At 39.2% G+C, this 22,648-nt stretch overlaps 1 protein-coding gene across 1 annotated transcript; it reads left to right on the plus strand.

The window, feature by feature from the left end:
* Nucleotides 1-1,827: 1,827 nt before the first annotated feature.
* On the plus strand, nt 1,828-21,117 carry LOC135082078 (collagenase-like). Its single transcript, XM_063976838.1, has 8 exons — nt 1,828-1,932; nt 2,559-2,622; nt 2,976-3,126; nt 3,906-4,072; nt 6,006-6,113; nt 6,730-6,875; nt 20,272-20,380; nt 20,630-21,117. The coding sequence occupies exons 1-8, from the start codon at nt 1,882-1,884 to the stop codon at nt 20,734-20,736; spliced, it is 903 nt and encodes a 300-aa protein (XP_063832908.1). The 5' UTR covers nt 1,828-1,881; the 3' UTR covers nt 20,737-21,117.
* Nucleotides 21,118-22,648: the final 1,531 nt, after the last annotated feature.

Here is a 22,648-nt window from a genome sequence, read left to right on the forward strand (position 1 = left end):
TCATTCACAACGCTTACTTATGTGAAGCAGCAAATCAAACGCACAGCGTTGAATAGAATTCTGTGATTGGTTCGTGTGTCATCCTGTGCGTCCACGCGCACTGTGAGACCTCATAGTAATGTTTGTGAATTACAGTAAATCTTCTTACCCTTCATTGGTTAAGATTGTATTGCAAAAATGTTGCCAATTTTCTTAGATTAGCTAGGTAGTACATGAAAAATACATTGTGAGTATTGCGACTCTATTTAGTAAATAGGTGTTTCCTGGGTAATAAAGCAATTTAAGAGTTTGAATTAGTCAGTCGGTTAACTTATCAAATAATACTCCAAAGGTATTTTTAACTTTTTCAAAATAATGAAAATTTAAAGAGATAAAGCGCGTCAAAGTTCAAAAGAAAAGGCCCGTGACGTCAAAGAGTGCTTAAAAGTGTAGCACTTTGTGATGTCACGAGGAACTTCAACGCATCATAACTTCGTAATTACTTGTTGGATTGACAAAAAAAAACGAATCCAATATTTTTTGATATGTATAATTGACGGACTAAAAGTTATTTTTTAGGAAACTAGCCTATTATTATATGCATATTTATACTATGTGAGACATGAAAGACAGAATAGAAATAACTATGTTTTCTTTGTATTAACAGAGTTCTAAATTCGATTTATCTAGTTCTGTGATTTTAAACCACTAAGGGCCCTCGCCCATGGCACGGTAATACTATCTATACAGTATTCCAACTCGGCCATATTTTTGAAATAAATGTCAACAGCCCCGCGGTACACGTCACGGTATGACAACATGCGATAGGGCTGCCCGCCCACCTACAGTACCCATTGTAATTACATCTGTCTACTTAGAATTTCTATCTAGTTTTGTGAATGTAATTTTTTTTATTAAGACAAACAAAATACTTCGTGAATGGAATAGGATAAAAATGTGTGTTGTTTTGTGATTAGTAGATTTAATTTTAAAAATATACTCAATGACCTGTTACTTTAATTTCAGGCGGGTGAAATCGTTGGTAAAAACTGGTTTTATACAATATTTTTCATTTCAAATCAAACTGACTGAAAATGACCATTTCTGACAGTTAATGACTAGTTTTTGACAAATTTGACCGTCAATGACGATCAGTCAAATTCAATCACCTTAGTCATTTTCAACATTAGGTCATCGACGTCCGTTCGGCACATTCGCGACACCCCTAATTTTTTCATCTCAACCACGTCCCGAGATTTGAAATTCGAAGGGAAGCTCGCGTTTCGTCGCTTTATATGAAGTTACAATACTGTATGATATTATTACCGTGCCCATGGCGACTTTTTGTAGCGAAGCAGTCGCGCTTCTGTAGCGCGTTAGTAGCGCGTTGGCATCACTTCTGTAGTGCGTTGCAAATGCACTAACGCGCGTTAGTAGCGATGCTGTCGCGCGTTTACGAAACTAAAGAAACGAAAGGTCGTCGTGGGCGTGGGCCCTTAAAGCTATCAAAAAATATTCAAACAAAGGAATCAGGCTATCTAAGCAAGTCATTTTCTTATGAAGTTACATGAGGAGTACTTACAGCTTGACGTTTCAGCAGCGTTGCTCACAACGTCGGTCACAAGCAGTCTGGTGGCTCTAGCTTCTACAACTGAAATTATTCACACTTGTTGAACCAATCAGCAAACATAATAAATACATATTAGGAAAATCCTATCTGTAATGCCAACGCACGAAAATCAGGAAAACCCATAAATGTATGTGATTAATTGATAAACAATAGACTTAATTGATAAATTGTTCATTAACGTATCTCCTATCTCGTCTAATTTCCCTTATTGATAAGGCTTAAATTTTTTTGGCAAAGGCTCCTGCAAAGCAGTAGGGACTGGGCCTACGAAGATGGCAGCCGCATACGTGTTTGGTTTTCTGCTTGTCTTTGGACTGGCTGGGGTATGTAGATCTAAATTAGTTCGTTCGTTCGTTTCAGCCGAAAGATGTCCACTGCTGGACAAAGGCGTCCCCCAAGGATTTCCACAAAGACCGGTCCTGCGCCGCTCGCGTAAATTAGTTATTATTAATTAATTTGTGGATTGTAAGTTCTATTGTAAGTTCATTAGCCATGATTCATACTTTGTTTAATGACTGAGCTTCTTGCGCTGCTGCTTTTTTGCCGAATCAGTGTAATTATAGTGCTCTTGGGCACTTTACTGAAATGAAATTCAATTATGCGTTGTTTTTATTTTGTAAAAACTTACACGGCATCATAATTTTTATTTCGGACTAGTTAGGTACCTACCTATTTAACAAATAATGCAAGTATTGAAGTAAGAATACAAGAGAAGTATCAAAAAAATCAGGTGCTTGAACATAATATGAGTTAATTATTGTCAAAATAAATATGTAGTAACAGGTCATTATTAATCTGTAAGTAGTCGTAATCTCAACTTGACAGATTTAAATCTACCCACAAATCTTCTATGACCATTTCCTTCAAGATCACGTAGTTTGTGTGGAACCTGTGTGAACCTGTGGAAAAGTAACCCGCTTCTGTGTTTAATCTTTATTTTATAACCCAGGCTTTCCACCCAATCCTGAGGAATGAGCAACCAGCTTTCATGGAAGACCTGCGCGGGGTCAGCAGTAAGTAAAACATTTTTTTTTCGTTAATCAGTAGAGAAACATAAAAATGCTTGTGCTAATACAGTCGATAGCACATCAGACTATAGGTACATTTTTGTTCAAAACCACCCCTATTACAAGCATAAGATGCCACATTTTAGCTTGATAGCCTAACTAATTATCCACCGCAATTACACGGCGAGGCTGTCGGCTGTCATGCTGAAAAACGATTTTTTAAATCGAAAACAGAAACGAAAATATCGTAAAATATTGGGAGGATCCTGCATACACTCGTAGTCCCGCTATGTACTGATCAAACAGTGAAGAAACTCAATTCCTCATTATAGCATTAGTACAAAAATAATTGTGAACAGGCAGGATCGTCGCCGGCTGGCCTGCAGTCGACGGGCAGATCCCCCATCAGGTCAGCATCCGGATGGTAAGCGCGGCCGGCGCCGTCTCATCCTGCGGCGGCTCCGTCATCCACCACAACTGGGTCATCACTGCTGCTCACTGCGTGGCCAAGTTAGTAATCCAACTTTGACCTATCACGTTCGGCCAACTTCGCGAATAGTGTAGCTGAGGTATTATGCCTCCGCTACACTAAGATGAAGTTGATCGAAGTACTTAGACGTTGTTGTCAGTCAAGATTCAACAAAACCAACGCGATCAGCCGCCGTGCAGCGATAGCGATCAATGCTTGCCGGCTGATCGCGTGTGATCGCGTTGGTTTAGCTGAACGTTATAGCGCCCAAGTCAAAGGAATTGAACTTTAAATTACAAAGTTTGAACACGAAGTGTCTAACTACACTATTATTCGGCTAATTTCGGTATTTCATCGTAGTGAGTAGTGTAATATTGGATTCGTTTTGATAAAGTTGCACACACCAACTGTTTCGTAGATACCTAGTTCTTTACAAAACTTTGTATTTACCTAACTTAAACAAACGATCACTGTTATCTGGGATTGAAAATTACCTAAATATTAGTATTATCTTAATAAGATAGGATTTTTGTAATTAAGGTAACGTAATAACCCAAATGGATATCTAAAGCAGTTCTTGCACAGAAACTTAGCTCAATGTCAAAGATAATAATTACTGCCAGTAATGCCAGTTTTTTTATACCAGTAGACCTAGGCTGCGCGATATTATCGATTTTAAGCGATAAGCCCATACATTTGTCGTTTAAAATCGACGATAAGATTTTGTCACGGCGCGTATCCTAGCCCGGCGGGCTTTTGTTTGTCTGTACCTATTCAAAATACGGCTCTACTGGCAATGACTTTTCCTGGATGTCCACAGCCGCATCACCTTCGTCATCCGCTTCGGCCTCACCAACATCACCCAGCCGCAGATCATCCTGGAGTCCACGCGCAAGTACATCCACCCTGGCTACATCGAGATCCTGGCGGGAGTCCAGCCCGATGACATCGCTCTGGTCGGGATTGACCAGCACATTCCTTATGGACGTAAGTGCCTCTGACTCCATAGCATACTCAGACATAACACAGAAAGGTATAGCTGGACTAACACAAAGGTGACTGAGTTTCTTCCGCCACTTCTTCTCAGCCAGCCCATATGTTGTCCCGAAGTGGTGGTAGGGCAAACTATGTATATTTGGGACGTGTAAGTGCCCTAGAAAGGGCCTACGTAGTGAATAAACTATTTGAATTTGAATTTAATAGAGCTATAGAGTCACAATACATCTTAAACTGTATTCTATTTATTCAACAAAATATTAATGATTTCAAAAAGAAAAGTGATATTCACCAAATCAATACTAGAAATAAAAAAAATTGGCTATACCCGCTTTTAGACTTAATAAAGTGTTTGCCACCTTTATGGCACAAGGTATCCATTTTTATAACAAAGTCCCTGATAAATATAAAGAGCTACCGTACAATAAATTTAAAGGTATAGTTAAAGATCACATGCTTAAAAAAGCCTATTATACAACTCGAGATTTTCTTAATGATAAGTCATCCTGGGAGTAGGATTATGGTCCTCTCATGCTCGCACTAAAAAGAATTAAAATCGTGCTATGAAAAGTAATGTATAAACTAATCTAATTTTCTAAAATGTTATAGTGTCATGCTTCTCAATCTGGACTGTTACTTAGCTTTATTATTAGTTTTTTTTTCTCTAAGAGATAACTTGGTATTGTCATTCTCACTAAAATGTCTCTGGGGTGGTGGCGTAGTGAGGCGGGTCGTTACATTCCCTCTAATATGGTCGAATGAAGCGATGGCTGGTTCACTCGTCATGTCTGTGAACAGGCGCTGCTTTCGGGGACTGGTCAATCCAAGTTATTCCAACTTATGTATGCGAGTCATTTCTACTAGTATTTGAGTATGTAATCTGTAAGTCTAGATATTAGCACGTCACTACCTTGTTTAATATGCCACGCAATTTTGTATACCCATTCTTATAAGATACACTATACAAGAATGCATGGTAAATTCAGTGAACTGCTCCTGAATCGAATGTACCTACTACTGCTATTTCTATTTATTTATATTAACAGCAGACAGTGGTGACTGAGTTTGTTGCGGCGCTTCTTCTCAGCACTTGCCAAATGTTGGTCTCGAAGCGCTGGTAGGGTAAAAAGATTATGAGACATGTAGAGGCTCCTTAAGAGCAAAATGACGATTTGTAAGAACTATTTATTAGTCTAAACAAATAAAGAAATTTTGACTTTGACTTTGACTTTGCTATGCCGCTCCTGGCTCTCTTTCTGTAGTTTTTATTTTATGTTCGTTTAACGTTAATTCGTCTTGCCCCTTATGCTCTAAGGCAGGGGTCTCCAACTCTCCAAACTACATACATACTTACATATCTGCCATCAATCTGGCCCACGACAGCTTAAAACTAAGCCTATGTTTGCATAGGTGGGCAGAAAAATTGTTATGGCCCTTGCAAGATACTGAAAAAAACATTATGGCCCTGAGACCTGAAAGTTTGGAGACCCTTGCTCTAAGGTTTAGAGTCTAACTCTAAACTATAGTACTTTCAATTTTAAGTAATTACTTACCGACTTTGGAGAATCTCTTGGCCTGCATTTCACCTGATGGAAACTGATGATAGGGTGGAAGCGAGTTTCATAGTTCATATGAAATCTTCAATCACAAAGGACCTGGCTGTCTTACTTTCAACTGCCGAACACAACGATGCTGTTGTTGTTCTGGCGAAGACTTATGTAGAGCCAAGTAGATTATTTGAATGTGATTGAAACCGATTTAATAAATACAACATTATGTTGATTGTAAATATGATCTACTCTCTTTATTAACAAAACCTACTACCTAACACCAAAAATATATTTCTGTATTGCAATATTATCACACATGTTCTGATAAATAAAAATATCTTTATCTTTTATCTTTAGCAACTGTCTTATTCCAGCATTCATCCAGCCCTGCCGCCTGCAGAACTCGGAGGATAAGAACCAGGACTACACCGGACACAGGTTGACAGTCAGCGGCTACGGAATGACTGACGACTCTTGGAACGGTAATTAGTCATTCTTCTTCTTCGTCGCTACACTCTTCTGCAGCCTCGTGGAGTATAAGTACCATTGAGTGCGGTTTTGATTGAAGCCACGTTAAATCCGAACGGTGAAGGGGTCGGACTGGCCGACTCGTCATCCGAGGAACACGGGTTCGAACCCCGCCGCTCGACTATTGTGGTGAGCCCACTCGTGACACAAGCATTTACGTACGAAGGGCTAACGGGCTTCATCATCATCATCTCAGCCATAGGACGTCCACTGCTGAACATAGGCCTCAATGCTTTCCATGTTGCCCGGTTGGTAGCGGCCTGCGTCCAGCGCCCTCCCGCCACCTTTATGATGTCGTCGGTCCACCTTGTGGGTGGACGTCCCACGCCGTGTTTTCCGATACGCAGCCTCCACGCCTGAACCTTGCTGCCCTGTGCTTAATTTATGCATAAACTAATTACCGCGCGCCGCGCTCTTGTACCTTCAACCTTCCCCTGCATGGAAGTCTTACTGTGTTACTCCTTTTGGGAATCGAACCCGTTACCTCTGCTTCTGAAGCAGGTGGTCTTACCACTAGACCACTTATGTGGCTAACCCTAAAAAAAACCTGATACAACTCTTTTTTAACAGGTGGTACAACATCCGAGATTCTCTTATGGACGTTCCTGCGAGGCATCTCAAACGCCGAGTGCCGCAGCTGGTACATCAGCGGCATCGTCCAGGATACGACCATCTGTGCAGAGTTCTACAATAACACTGCACAGTCTTCTTGTCAGGTATGGATCCGTTTATTTAATCTTTAACTGCCGAGAAACTACACACTAATAGGTCAGGGATTCCCAAACTTATTTTGTCTACTGCCCACTTAGAGAAGAGAATAAATTCTTTTTAACGCCCCCATTTGTAGTCGAGAGTTCAATCAGTGTCTAAAGCCCGTATTCACAAACATCATGAGGACTCACAGTGCACGTGGACGCACAAGGTGACACACGAACACAAAGCTCTATTCAACGCTGTGCGTTCGATTTGCTGCTTAACTTAAGCAAGCATCGTTTGTGAATACGTGCGTAAGAGCCCACCTAGTAGATGAAATTACAAATCATATTTTATTGGTGATGCAAATAAATAATAGCAATTCTGACTTCCACTACTGATAAGACGTCCACTGCTGATTTCTACAAAGGCCGGTTGGTAACTACCTGCGTCCAGCGCCTTCCTGCTACCTTTATGGCTGGTTTTAGAATCACGCTGACGCACTCTGACCGTGAGCCGAAATGTATGAAGCGTCGGCGCCGAGCGATCAGCGTCACTCAGAAACGTTCCCTTCAATTGCATACATAAGGTAAACGGCTACTAGTTCGTGATAGTACGTAAGTTCGTAAGTTTTTTTTCTAGCTCAAATAATAAGCAAATGGAATATTATTTATAAAAATTCTTCATTACTACAAAAACTCTATTATTTAAGCTATCTAAAAAACCAAGTACCAACATTGTGGCGCCAAAAATGAGAGCAATACGAAGCTTCAAACTCTCAGAGAGCCAAAAACAGCCGTGCGGCGTGCAAAGGTTGCTCTCACAATAAGGTTAGCGCTCGAACTTCTTAAGCTTATAGAAAGGCGAAGGAACGCCCATTTGAATAAAACTTGTAATAGTGGTTTCATGTGTTCCTTGACAATTGATTTGGCTTAGAAAAAAGTTATAAGAAAACGTAGAATTCCTTTAAAATTGCGATTAATTGACTCACGAAATAGCGTACATATTATTTTTCGGGTGTCCCCTATTTCGTGACACTACCGAATCAAGGATATTATGGATAACATTTTGATGCTTGGTTTTTAAATAATTATTTACGATAATTTAAATGTAAGTTATGAAACAAATAATGCATTTATTTAAGTTTCTCATGACCTAAATTCGGTATATGTTTCGTTCACTAGAATTTATATGACACGAGTTTGAAGTTCACATAAATGACCAATTTTAAGATAAATTAGCATAAGTACTACCAGTGCAATTTTGGTTTTAATTCGATTTGTTTTATTTATCTTTGTTTATTTGTGTAATATATGGGATAGATAATAGTTAATTGACACAATTTGACAAACAATTATGAATTTTACTTGGGGAATTTGGAATAATCAATGTCACGAAACAAGAAACCGTATTAATGTTACTTTTTTCCAAGTTCGTGATATATAAATGTATAGTGTTAGGTACTTTTATGATACATACCATCAAAGAAATCGACATATTTTTTAGTTTTTTTAATACTGACCTACCTAAAAAATGTATTAATTACTTACTTTTTATTATGAATCATTGGCGTATCTGGGGTTATTTTCAGGGGAGGCTACCCTCACTTGAAGCAGCTCCAGAGATGGGATTAGGGGGAAGGGGGGGCGCCAGCCGCCCCCCCCCCCCTCCACATTTCTAATGGCTTGTATAAATATTTTCACATAGTTATCATCAGAAATAACAAATCAATATTTCATGGGTACGAATGGGGGGGGGGACAGCCCCCCCCCACATTTCTAATCTATACATATATATAAAAGAAAGTCGTGTTAGTTACATCACTTATAACTCAAGAACGGCTGAACCGATTTAGCTGAAAATTGTCAGGGAGGTAGACGAGGTAGTTTAGAGCCAGGAGAAGGACATAGGATACTTTTTATCTATTTATTTATTTATTTAAACTTTTATGCCAAAATAAATTTGAACATAAGGCGAACTTAATGCACTAAAGCATTCTCGACCAGTTTACCTTTGGGTTGAGCAGAAAAGAAATTTGTTTGGCGGTACTTCTAGTGCAGGAAAGAAAAACAAAAACAAATATGCTACATACATAAATAATATATAAAATATATAATAAATAAATACATACATAAAATAGATGATTGAGTTAAACTGAAATTACAATTCATGAAGATGAGATCATTTTGAGGAAGTGATTATGGACAGATTTTTTAAAAGAAAACTTACTAGACGCTTGCCTGGTCTCTTCAGGCAGAGAGTTCCAGAGCCTTATGGCCTGGAGACGGAAGGAGTCGGAGAGAAAACCAGTTCGGTGAAGAGGGGTGGAAAGAACGGATTTGTTGGAGGAACGGAGCTGACGTGAGTGCGTAGAGCTGAGAAGATTAAACTGAGACTTAAGATATGAAGGAGAGTTGGGATCATTTAGAATTGAAAAAAGGGTACAGAGAATTCTGACTTTGCGTCGAAGTGGGAGAGGCAACCATTGAAGCTGGGAACGGTAAGCGGAGATATGGTCATATTTACGGAGACAGAAAATAAAGCGAATGGCATTGCTGACAAGGCGATCCAACTTTGTAAGTAGATCTTGATTCAGGTCGGGGTAACAGACGTCGGCATAGTCGATTATCGGGAGGACAAGAGCTTGAATGAGGGAAATTTTCGTTTTTGTTGGGAGGAAGTTTTTGAGCCTCCAGAGGGAGCGCATTGTGGCTGTAACCTTCCGACTGACCTCTGCAACCTGTACATTCCAGCTGAGCGTGGTGTCCAAGTGCAAGCCAAGGTTTTTGACGCTTGCACAGTAAGGAATGTCAACTCCATTAAAGTTAACCGGTGGCACACCGTTGAGGTGACATATTTGACGCTGACTTCCAATAATTATGGCTTGGCACTTGTTAGGGTTGACGGCTACACCAAATCGACCAGACCACTCAGCAATGTAATCAATTTAGAACCGCCTACTTGAGGTCCTCCCAAAAATAAAACGAACGAATACGAAATGAGGTGTTTATTCAACCTTGCAAAACTTAAGTACAAATATTTCTCAAGACCTATATTGATCGGAAAAAAAACTTTAATATCGCGTGCTAAAGACGAACAGCGCCATCTAGTACAATTGTATGAAACTACTAAGTTACTCAAACATATCGCCGGCCAAGGACATCGTGATGTCCTTCATAAATGTAACAATTTGTAAGTACTAAATACATTACGATATGAAATAATAAAAGGTTTTAAAGTCTCTATTTAAGCGTCCATAAGTAAACAAAATTCACTAATTTGGAAGATAACACACTTTGGTAATTGGTCTCTTAACAATTGAATTTTTACACTTCACTGATATCACTCTCACTAAATTATCTTCACCGGGGTAGATTTCTACTACTCTTCCTAGTGACCATTTGGAGGGTGGTAAACTATCGTCTCTCAATAAAACTAGATCTCCGGTCTTAAAATTCGGTTGTTTGGTCATCCATTTAGGTCGTTGTTGCAGCCGTGATAAATATTCACTCGACCATCTTTTCCAGAAATCCTGGAACATTCTTTGTGTTAGCTGCCATCTCGTTAGTCGATTAATATTTGAATCCAAATAGCTCTCCTCTGGAACGATAGTTGGAGATTCACCCAGAAGAAAGTGACCAGGGGTCAATGGCAACAAATCTGTAGGATCATCACTCATTGGAGATATTGGTCGAGAGTTTAAGCATGCCTCGATCTGTGAAGTGACTGTAGACATCTCCTCGTATGTCAGCGTAGTATTTCCAAGAACACGTTTTAGGTGGAATTTAATTGACTTCACCCCAGCCTCCCACAGGCCACCGAAGTGCGGAGCTGAAGGTGGTATGTGATGCCATGTAGTACCATCATTAGCCAGGATGTTCTTCACTTCTGATTGCAAATTTTCGGTACTCTTGTCAAATAATTTTCTAAGTTCTTTATTTCCAGCTGTTAAATTTGTCCCATTATCGCTCCACATGTCTGAGCATTTTCCTCGCCTAGCAACGAAGCGCTTGAAAGCTGCGATAAAATCTTGAGTATTTAAAGATGTGACAATTTCAATATGTATGGCCTTGGTCACCATACAAATAAAAATGGCTATATAACCTTTCTGTGTTTTGCAACCTCTACCCTTTGAAAGTCTCAAGTCAATTGGTCCTGCAAAATCGACCCCACTGTGCAAAAAAGGTTTACAGGGTGTAACACGAGCATCAGGCAAGGACCCCATCATCTGGGTTCTAGAGTTGACTCGGAACCTAGCACATTTCATGCACTGATGAACTACTTGTCGAACGAGGTTTTTAGCATGAACTATCCAGTATCGTCTGCGGAGGTTACTCAAAACCATCGTTGGACCGCCATGTAAGGTACGTATGTGGTAATCGGTAAGTATTAATTTCGTAAATGCATGATTTCCAGGTAGGATTATTTGGTGTTTAGTACAATCAGGTAAGTTGCTTTGTTGTAATCTCCCCCCCACTCTTAGAATTCCCTTGTTGTCTAGGAAGACGTTTAAGTTACGAAGTTTACTGTCCTTTCTAACATTTTTATTTGTAGATATTCTTTCAATTTCATCTTGAAACACTTCTTTTTGACATAATCTTATACATACTTCTCTGGCTTTATTTATTTCTATTCCTGTTAGATGTATTTCTCTTGGTTTTTCCTTGGTAAAGAATCGTAGTATGTATGCTGTTACTCGTAATAGTTTTGTTAAACTTGAATATCTCCGAAGTAAATCAAAGTCTTCATTTTCTGTTATTGTATTTTTGAAAACATTAATCCTTTCTTTTTTCTTTTCCAGGTCTGTTGTGTTCTCCTTTAATTGCTTGTATGTGAGTTCTTTTTTCAGAAGTTCTTCAGGTCCTGACCACCACAAGTCAGATTGCAAGAGTTGACTTGGGGGAGCTCCGCGAGAAGCCACGTCAGCAGGATTTTGCGTCGACTCTACATAGCTCCAACATGTCGCAGGTAGGACAGTTAATATTTCAGAGGTTCGGTTAGCAATGAATGTCTTCCATCTTGAAGGGTGGCATTGTAGCCACGCTAATACTATAGTCGAGTCTGTATAAGCATGAATGTCAGCAGGAGCTACATCAAGGCATTCAGCTGTTTCGTGTAGTAATTTTGTCAAAAGTACAGCACCACATAATTCGAGTCTTGGTATGGAGACGGTCTTGATTGGGGCGACTCGAGTTTTTGCTGTAATAAGGCGAACGTGTATGGTTCCATCAGCCTTGACGACTCGTAGATAAACGGCTGCTGCGTACGCACTCTGTGATGCGTCACTATAACCATGCAATTCTATCCTTAGATCATTGTTGTTTGTGTTTAACCATCTATTTACGTATATATTTTTTGCTTGTTCCAGGTCATTGCAGAAGTTGAACCATTCTGTCTCTATATCTTTTGGAACATCTTCGTCCCATGTAACTCTAGCCAACCATAATTTTTGTATGATTATTTTAGCTACCACAACAACCGGAGCCAGCCATCCCATCGGGTCAAATAGTCGTGATATTTCACCAAGAATAAATCTTTTTGTGACATGATTCGTTGGAGGTCGTAAGTTTATGTCATACTGAAATTTGTCTGTATTTTTATTCCATCTGATTCCCAAAGTTTTTATAATAGTTTCCGATTTCAGTATGTACGCTTCATCTGTTTTGGAATCACCATTTTCTATTTGTTCCTCAAACTCTGATTTGTTACTTGCCCACTTTTGCAATTGAAATCCTCCAGCATTCATTAAATTTGTCATTTGGGAATAAATTTCAAAGGCGTCTTCTAAGTTGTCAGCTCCAGAAAGTAGATCGTCCATGTAAAAGTCTGTTTTTGCAATTTTAGAAGCTATGGGGAAATTCTGTTCTTCATCTGCTGCTAGTTGTTGGAGAGTTTTTGTTGCAAGATAAGGTGCGCAAGCTGTGCCAAATGTAACTCTGGTAAGTCGAAATTCCTTTAATTCACCGTTTACTCGCCATAAAATTTTCTGATAGTTAGCACTCTCATTGGTTACTTTAATTTGACGATACATTTTAACACAGTCTGATGTAAAGGCGATTTCAGGTTTACGCCATCTCATAACAATTTGTCTCAAATCTTGCTGTAGTTTAGGGCCAATTAACATGTTGTCATTGAGAGATTTTCCATTAGGACCCTTGCATGATGCATCAAATACTATTCTTAGTTTAGATGTTGTTTTCTCTGGTTTTAGCACAGCGTGATGAGGCATGTAAAATGAATTACATGTGTTCTCGTTCTCGTTATTGGTTATTTCTTCCATGTGGTTCAGTTGCATATACTCCATCAAAACTCTTGTGTATTCTGTCTTCAGTTCCTTGTCTTTGTCAAGTTTCTTCTCTAGGTATTCTAACCTTTTCTCTGCTATTTGTTTCGTGTTGCCATAGTCTAAATTCTTCTGTTTAAATGGAATCTCAACTATGTATCTTCCTTTACTGTCTCTGGTGTATGTTTTTTCAAAGATTGTCTCGCATTTTTGTTCTTCTTCAGTTAATTGTTTTTTGTTTTTGTATGTGTCTCCAGATTCAAGTTCCCAGAATTTTTGTAGAATGTCGTTATCTTCCTGATGTGTTGATATGTGCATGTTGATTACGTTATGTTTTGAGTCATTGGCATAAGTTAAGTTGATCTCTCCAGATAAAATCCACCCGAGTCTAGTATTCTGTGCTAATGGTGTATTATGAGACCCAGGTTTCACACCCTCCAATATAATGTTACTGTAGACTTCAGCTCCAAGAAGAAGATCTATTGAAGCTGGTGTGCCGTAATGTGGATCAGCTAGTTGTAAACCTTGTATGTGGTTCCATTGCATGTCAACTTGTCTTGACGGTAGAAGACGGGTCAATGACCTTAGCACATATGCCTTTACTGGGAGTTTGAATGTTCTGTCATATTCTGATTGTAGATTCAATGTTACTATGTGTTTAGTGTGCATCATGACATTATTTCCTAAGCCGCTGATTGTGCCGTTTATTGTACGTTTTTTAAGACCCAGGTCTTGTGCAGCTTTCTCGGTGATGAATGATCCTTCAGACCCTTGATCGATAAGTGCTCGTAGTTGTAGTGTACGTCCGTTCTCGGCGGTCACCTTGACAAGTGCCGTGGCTAACAAGATGTTAGTTGTATGTTGGACTCCAGCTTCCATTGCGTAATGTGTTGCTATGTTTTCTCTCTCTTTTGTCTGTGTGTTTTGTGTCTCTTTGTATCCTTGGGTTGAATTGTCTTGTCGTTCGTTATTTTCAGGAGGTTTGTTGTTGTGATACTCAGTATGAATGAGCGTGTGATGGCGTTTTCCACAAATGCGACATCTTGACTTTTGTTTACATTGTTTCACTGCATGGTTAGGTATCATGCAATTGAAACAAAGGTTATTCTTCTCAATAAATGCTTTCTTGTCTTGAATGGACATTTGTATAAAGCCTTGACATTTGTAAACATAGTGGTCTTCGCCACAAAGTACACAACCCTCTTTAGGCGTATTGTAAAATACTCTTTTTTCTGTATTTATAGTCGTAGGTTTTGTATATGTACGTAAGTTTCCTTTTGTTGATTGAATTCTTTCCAGTGATCTAAATCTTGATTCTAAGTATTTTGAAAGGTCTTCGAATGTTGGTAGTGTCTCGTTATCGTATTTGCTTATTTCTTGTTCCCAACCTTTTAAGGATTCATTATCTAACTTGCTTGTCAGTAGGTAAACTATCATTGGATCCCAAGAACTTGTGTCTACTCCGATGCCTTTTAATCCGCTCAAACATTCTGTTGTTGTGTCTAATAAATTCTTGATAGGGATCGCATTTTCAGTTGTTATAATTTTAAGTGACATCAATCTTTGCAAATATGAATTTATTATAACTCTTTTGTTGCTGTATCTATCCTTCAGTTTTAACCAAGCTGAGTCATAATTGCCTTCAGTGACAGGTATGTGTTTAAGTAAAGTTGCGGCTTCTCCTTTTAAGTTTTGTTTCAGTAAATGTAGTTTGTTGACTTTACTAAGAGATTTGTTGTTATGTACAAGTGAAACAAACTGATCAGAAAATGGAATCCAGTTATAGTAACTTCCATCAAAGCTTGGAATCTGTATTGGAGGAAGCTTAATTTGTTGTGTTGAAATTTCTGAATCTTTTCTTTCAGCTCCATCGTTAGATTTAGTTGGACGTGGATATTCACACTGTTTTTTCAACATCGTTTCCTTTGTGCTCACATACTCATCTTCGACTTCGCTATATGTGTTGAAAATGGTGTCATCTTGTGATTCGTCACTATCCGTGTTTTCGATCAATTTAATCTGATTGTTTTGAAACTTTTCCCACAATTGATCAAGTAAGTTTATTTTCATTTCGATGTAATTCCATGATAAACGGTCTTTAGGTACTTTTTTAAAGTTAGTATGTGTTTTTTCTATTTGTATTTGTAAGCCTAGTTGTATTTTTTTTAATTGTTCATAGACACTATGTTCAGCACTTTTTTCCATTTTGCGTATTTAAAACTGTCTGTTAGATTCTAAGTTCAAGTTAATTTAATTTTTGTAAGGAACTGAATATTTGTCCAAAATAACTAAATTCGGTATTTTATTTGCACTGGCAACACTGATAGTTTTAAGTTCACAGAGTTTTTAATTCACTTCACTTTGACAGCTAACGTCACTTTAAATGTCACTTGAGTTTGACAGCTAACGTCACTTTAAATGTCACTTGAGTTTGACACCACTAAAACACTTTTTAAATCACTCAGGTTTTTCTTACGCACCACTGTTGCACTACTGTACGTACACACACGACTTCTACTACGACTACCTATCTATTTCGCGAACCGGCTCGGGAGGACCTTGAACCGCCTACTTGAGGTCCTCCCAAAAATAAAACGAACGAATACGAAATGAGGTGTTTATTCAACCTTGCAAAACTTAAGTACAAATATTTCTCAAGACCTATATTGATCGGAAAAAAAACTTTAATATCGCGTGCTAAAGACGAACAGCGCCATCTAGTACAATTGTATGAAACTACTAAGTTACTCAAACAATCAGCATTAATATACTCCACAGCCCTGTTGATGTCCTTGAAGTGGCATTGACGGTAAAGTTGCAGATCGTCTGCATATAGATGGCAAGAGGAGCCAATACCGGAGGTGATAGAGTTTATAAAGAGAGAAAACAGTAAAGGAGAGAGTATGCCACCCTGCGGAACGCCAGTAAGCAAGTCACGCCAGTGGGAAATAGAGTTATCGATACGGACCGCTTGCTGGCGGCCACGAAGGTAGGAAGCAAACCAGTTAATTGCAGTAGGTGTAAGATTGAGTTGGGTTAAAACAGCCAGAAGAACGTCATGGTCCACAGTATTAAAGGCGTTGGAAAAGTCAATCAATACTAGCAGTGTCACTTCACCGTGTTCCATGCCTATTCTGATATCCTCAGTCACTTTAAGTAGTGCAGTGCTGGTACTGTGGCCAGGGCGGAAGCCGGATTGAAACTGACTAAGGACATTGTTGTCGAAGATGAACTTAGAGAATTGGGAGTGTACAACAGCTTCCAAAGTTTTGGAAAGGAAGGGTAAGATAGAGATAGGTCTGAAGTTGTTGAGCAAGGTGGGATTCGATATTTTAGGAAGAGGGATGACGAAAGCTTTACCCCATAAAGTAGGGAAAGTGCCAGAGCTTAAAGAGAAGTTAATAATGTGGGTTATTAAAGGGAGAGTGCAGTCGAGCAGAATCGATATCATGTACCGGCCTATGCCATCGAAGCCAACCGCTTGTGATTTGATCGACAGTATGACTTTCTTGACTACATCGACTGACACTGCAGAAAAAGAGAAGGTTGTCGAGACGAGAGGGATCGTGGTAGTTACCTCGGCAATAGTTTTATTTTTTACATCAGGGTCCAAAGTTGAAGCAGAAGAGAAATGAATATTTAATTCATCTGGTGAAAATTGAGAGTTTGAGAGTTTAATGTCAGCTTTGCCAATGCCAAGTCCTTTGAGGAACTTCCATACATCGGCCGAAGAAGAATTATGGATATTGTTATGTATGTACCTCCGTTTGGCTGATCTTACCATCTGATTGCACCGGTTTCTGGCAGCCTTGAAGCTATTCCAGTTGCTGTCACTGCGGACCTGTTTAAATCTTCGAAAGGCACGGTCACGGCGAGTCATAGCCATACGTACCCCTTCGGTGATCCAAGGCGCAGGTGGCCGTTTAAGTTTAACCGGACGGAGTGGCGCGTGTACATCGTAGAGGGACAAAACGAGCGAGTTAAATAGTGATACTTTGGCGTCGATCGATGCTGCCACCAGAACGGGTTGCCAGTCAAGCGAAGCGGCATCCCTCTTAATAGCCTCCGCATCCACCCTTGCTAGGTTTCGCATAAGAACAGTAACTGGTTTCTGCTTCGTGGTGTGGAGCCTATATGTTGCAAAAATCAGGTCATGGCGTGAAAAACCGGGCGCTGCAAGCTGACCATGGGAAACTATGCTGTCTGGAGATGACGTAAAAATAAGATCAAGCCACGTATCTGGAGAGTCTACATTGTGGTGGGTGGGTTTAAGTGGGAGGATAGTAAAATTCAGAGATGACACCATCCCGAGTAGTTTAGCGGACGCTGGGGAACTCACCAAAAGGTTGGTATTGAAATCCCCCATGATTATATGGTGAGGGTATTCAGTGCTGATGGGCTCAAGGGCGGACTCAAGCTTCGAGAGGTAGTCGACGCCAGGTGGGCAGTAGACCACCCCTAGGGCCGCCTTGACTCCCTTAATATTAACCTCTAGGAAAATAAATTCCGCGGAACCACTGTACAGAGAAGGGGACATCTCCAGAATCCTGTACGGTATATCACTTCGCAGATAGACTGCAACACCACCACCTCCCTTGCCAATACGGTCATTCCTGATAAGCACGAAACCAGGCAGGGCATAGGATGTTGAGGGTAGACAGGGTTTCAACCAGCTTTCCGATACAAGTATGGCATGAAGGTGTTCACTTGAGAAAGATTCATGTAGATCCGTATAGTGCGCGGGAATGCTCTGCGCATTTATGTGGCATGTATTAAAGAATTTCTTTGTTTTAAAAAAGTTTTCATTTAAAATGTCCTTTAAGGTACGAGAGGTAGAAATATCATGAAAAGATAAGTCGTCGTTTGTAGAAAAAGATTCATTCGCGGAAAAAAATGATTCATCATCCATTATGTTTATAAATAAAATAAAATAACCTAATTAGATATTAATAAAATTATTAAAATAAATTAGTTAATATAATAATAATAATAAGATAATATTATAACTAAAAGTCACTAACGTTTTCTGCACTGACCTGCCGGTTTACATTAAGAAACAACAAACATTTGCACCTTCAAGATAGAACAAAAATAAAGTAAAAAGAAAACATAAACAAAGCCGTCTCCACAAAAACGCAACAGAGAAATTAGCTCGAAGGCACTAACAATTAAAAGTAAAACATTTTGTTTCTGAACGAATCTATCAGTGTGACATTAATGACAGGCAGAAATGACAGATTTGGCTTGACGTAATTAGTAAAGAAAAACAAATATTACAGATATAAGGTAGATTCAAGTGAAAAAATATAATAGTTTTAGCCGAATTTACTTATAGCAAAAGTGGGTCAAGCTCGACTATCAGAAATTAGAGCAATAGTACAGTGCGGGGGTAGATACACCGGCCGCAAATTACCTACTTAGACTTAACTTTTTTGGGGCGCAGTGAAATGCCGGGGGGCTTGCTCGACCTCTCCGCTCGCGTAGGAACAGGACTTTCTTGCTGAGACACCTCTGGGGCAGGTTGTTTGGAGTTGGCTGACAATATGTCCAGATCGCCAAGGGATGTAATAACGCGGCGCCTCCCGTCAGCCAGCTTTGCGTAGATGTTGCCATCCAAAGACCAGACATTAGTAATTCCATACCTCTTGCGTGCCTCCATGAATATGTTTTGTCTACTCCGAGTTAGAAACTCAGAGATGACAGTGGGTGTACCCTTTAAGGCCGTCTTCTTTTTCCATACCGAGGATTTTGTGGAATGTTCAGCAAACCGCACCAGGATAGGACGTGGCCTGCCGTCTCTGCTGGATCCCAGTCGATGGCATGCTTTCAGTGCAGATTTGGTTATGTCTGACATGTTGAAGCGGGCTCTTAGTATGTCACAGATGACCGCAGAGGCATCCTCCTTTGAGTCCTCGGGGATGCCACCAAAAAGGAGGCACTTCCTGCGATGTCGCATCTCAAGGGCATCAGTGGCACGAGAAAGCTCTTCAATTTGTGTGCGTAGCAGTTGAACGATTCCGACAACACTCTCCTTGAACGCACTGAACTCTGTATATAGACGTCCGAGGGAAGTCGGCTCTGATGATGATTGCTTCAGCTGTGCCTCAAACTCACTCATGCGCTTATGCAGGGATGCCTCCAGGGATGTCTGTAGCTGGTGAACGTCAGATAAAGTAGACATGATGTTGGTTTTGTTGAAACGAAGTGAAGAGAACCGGTGACAGGTGCAGTGCAGTGATAATTACAGCATGTAAAGTGATGCAAACGTTTGAGGGTTAATAATAGTGCCCTCTGAGGAAAATTGCAGTATAAAAAGGTAACAATTTAGCCTTTAACTATTTTTTATACAATTTTAATATGAGAGAGAGCTGTTAACTACTTTTGCGCCTACCGCCGAAAAGACCCGTTTATCCCGTTCGAAATAAAAAAAAAAGTCTGCTTTTTTATTGCCATTAAGGCGGAACAAAGTTCGCCGGGTCAGCTAGTAGTTATATAAATATTTTCACATATTGTTAAAATCAAAATTTTATACGTAGGTACGTACCTAGCTACACTCACATTATTTCTCATAAATATTTCAGGTAAGTAATATCGTCAATTTCACACAATTCATTTATTCTAATATTTTCGTTTTTAAATTTATTAAACCCTTAATCATTATTAAAATATCCTAACTCGATCCATAAAACCTTATCCCGAAATAGGGGACATGAGTTCACGAATTTAGAATCAGAGCAAAATTTTATCACGAAACAGGATCCAAACAAGAGGTCCACAGAACAATTAATATTTAAAAAATTTCAAACTATATAACTATAATTTATGTATTAAGTTACTGTCAAAAGACCAAAGTTTAGCATACAAAAGCTTTCATACTGATATCATGCTTGGTTATTTTTAAATAAAATGTTAAAGTCGTAAGTGCCTTAATATACCGAAGTAGGGGGCACTTACCTTATTGCTCTGTCAGCGCCGACGATCAGCGAGCGATCAGCGCGATTCTAAAACCAGCCTATGAGTTTTGAGGGAGCAAGATCAGTGGCGGATTTACAGATTTGCCGCCTGAAAAGCGCAAGGTGGACCGACGACGTGTATAATTTTGTTTTTTGTTAATTTAATTAATATGTTTCCTCCAGGGTGACAGCGGCGGTCCCCTGACGAAGGTGGACGTAGATGGCAAGCCTACCATGATCGGCGTCGTCAGCTTTGGATCCACTGCGGGTTGCAACAGCCCTTGGCCTTCAGGTAAGCGAGCCACACATAATGGGGTTTGGATTCTGCTGCATGAATGATGGGGAAACCGCAGTTTCGTGTTTTTGGTAGAGCCAGTAGAGGCGAGAAAATAAGCTAATAGAATACTTTATTGCATGCCACGTAAACATACAGACTTAAAAAGAAAATACAAAATCGAAACGCCACAGTTTCTATCTTGTATTTTCTTCGAGAAAACCCAAGGAAAACAGCTGTTAACATTAAAATAATTATTTTTTCCAGCGTACGTGCGCCCCGGCCACTACCACGACTGGTACGTGTCGGTGACCGGCATCAACTTCGACTGGAAAACCGAGGACCTGATTCCCGTAACAGAGGAATCTTCCTAGGAAGACTCGTTCATAAGTCCGGTCGCCGAGCGTCTAGAATTTCGTCCAATGACCCCAAGCTACCCATCCTTATCGCTCGCGCGTAATTATATTGCTCTCGCAGCAGTGTTAGTGTGCGATGGACGAAATTCTACGTGCTCGGCGACCGGACTCTAGGCACTCTCTGAAGACGCAACGATCAACGCTTAAATTGATTAAAACCGACTCGCAAAAATTAAGCACTAAAATAGAAAAATACATACATAAAAACAATACCAATTCAACGGAGAACCTCTTCCTTTTATTGAAGTAGGTAAAAAAATTGTGTTTCAAGAGTATTTTGTCTGTTGCAGAATATAGTAAACGTAAGCTTTTCCACCAATAAATTAATTTTTTAACATACCCTCTTAAGTTTTCATGAAATAATTTTTAGTTTCCTACAAAATAGTAGAAGATAGCTATAAAACGATGGTTCGTTTTGCTTGGTGCCTAAAGGACACTAGGGGTCAATCAAAAAATATTTAAAAAATACTACCTAGTTAGTAGAAATTCTTGTTTATTTCATTATAAACTAAAATGTTCACATTAAGATCACATCTTAAGTATACATAGGTACATTCTCAAATGCGGTGTAAATAAATACATGCATCCAATTAATTTTAAGTAATAGACTAGATGAGTACATGATTGTTATTATGACCGTAAATTATACAACTTATTTTATAAATATGAGATGTGAGACAAATTGGAATTAAGTGCGAATTACACACAAAATAATGCATTCTTTAGTACATTTTTAAATATTTTCAGCATTTATTTTAAAGTAAAGGTAGGTTAGTAGTGAATAGCTACAGTTTAAAATTTGTAAGTACAGCCAGCCTCTAAATAAATGCCTTGCTCGAAGCATTAGTTGTAGAGTTGATGAGTTCAATCAAATCAATACGTTTTAACTAAAGGCCTAAAGTAGAGTGCCGACTCTTGCATTTAGCCTCATTTTCTTCTAATAATAACGGTATATTAAACTGGTATTTTCAACCGACTTCAAGAAAGGAGGAGGTTCTCAATTCGACCCGTATGTTTTTTTTTTTTTTTTTTTCTATGTTTGTTACGCGATAACTCCGCCAATTATGAACCGATTTGAACAAATCTTTTTTCGGCGTATAGGTAATACCTCAAGGGTGGTCCCATTTAAATTTAATAATAGAAAAAACAACCCCCAAGGGTGGAAAATTGGGGATGAACTTTTTTATACGCAATATCTCCGCCGATTATAAATCAATTTGAACGATAATTTTTTTGTTGAATAGGTATTATCAAAAGGGTGGTTTCATGCGAATTTGAAGAAAATATTTCACCCCCAAGGGTGGAAAATTGGGGATGAACTTTTTTATACGCAATATTTTTAATTTTTAGTTTTTTTTTGTGTTCACGCATTTGAAGTCGGTTTTATTTTTTTTTAAAGTTAATTATAAACACTATTGCCTCACTTTTGTACATTTACATTGTTTGCGTAGTACTAAAGATTATTCGAACGTTGAGTACTGATACCGCAGTGGATAATGAGCACGTTCACACTAACATAGTTCATTCAATCGCACGTCACTGCGTTACACTGCGTATGTAGTGGTGTTGTACGTACACACGACCACACTGTTATCTATCCATTTCCGTTTTCGCTCTCGCTCTAATCAAATGGCGATTCTTTGCGATAGAACGAGATGACATGACTGGCAATGGGCAGTTAACACTGTTACCGATAGTACATTACTTGCAACCTGGTATGCGAACGAATAGTAGCATTGAATGGATGTGTGCATAACACACTCTTCGCGACGTATTGTTTTCATCGCCTTAGTTGGCATCTCTCTAGATCTCTTGAAGACGTATCAATTATCACTATGGCCGGCAATACACGGACCGCTTGAATCAGTCA

The sequence above is a fragment of the Ostrinia nubilalis genome, chromosome 21, assembly GCF_963855985.1.
Source record: "Ostrinia nubilalis chromosome 21, ilOstNubi1.1, whole genome shotgun sequence".
Taxonomy (NCBI): Eukaryota; Metazoa; Arthropoda; class Insecta; order Lepidoptera; family Crambidae; genus Ostrinia; species Ostrinia nubilalis.

Coding starts and splice junctions, on each gene's coding strand:
- LOC135082078 (XM_063976838.1), top strand. CDS start 1,882: ATGGCAGCCGCATACGTGTTTGGTTTTCTGCTTGTCTTTGGACTGGCT. Junction 4,073..6,005: donor CCAGCACATTCCTTATGGAC/GTAAGTGCCTCT, acceptor GTCTTATTCCAG/CATTCATCCAGCCCTGCCGC. Junction 6,114..6,729: donor GACTGACGACTCTTGGAACG/GTAATTAGTCAT, acceptor CTTTTTTAACAG/GTGGTACAACATCCGAGATT.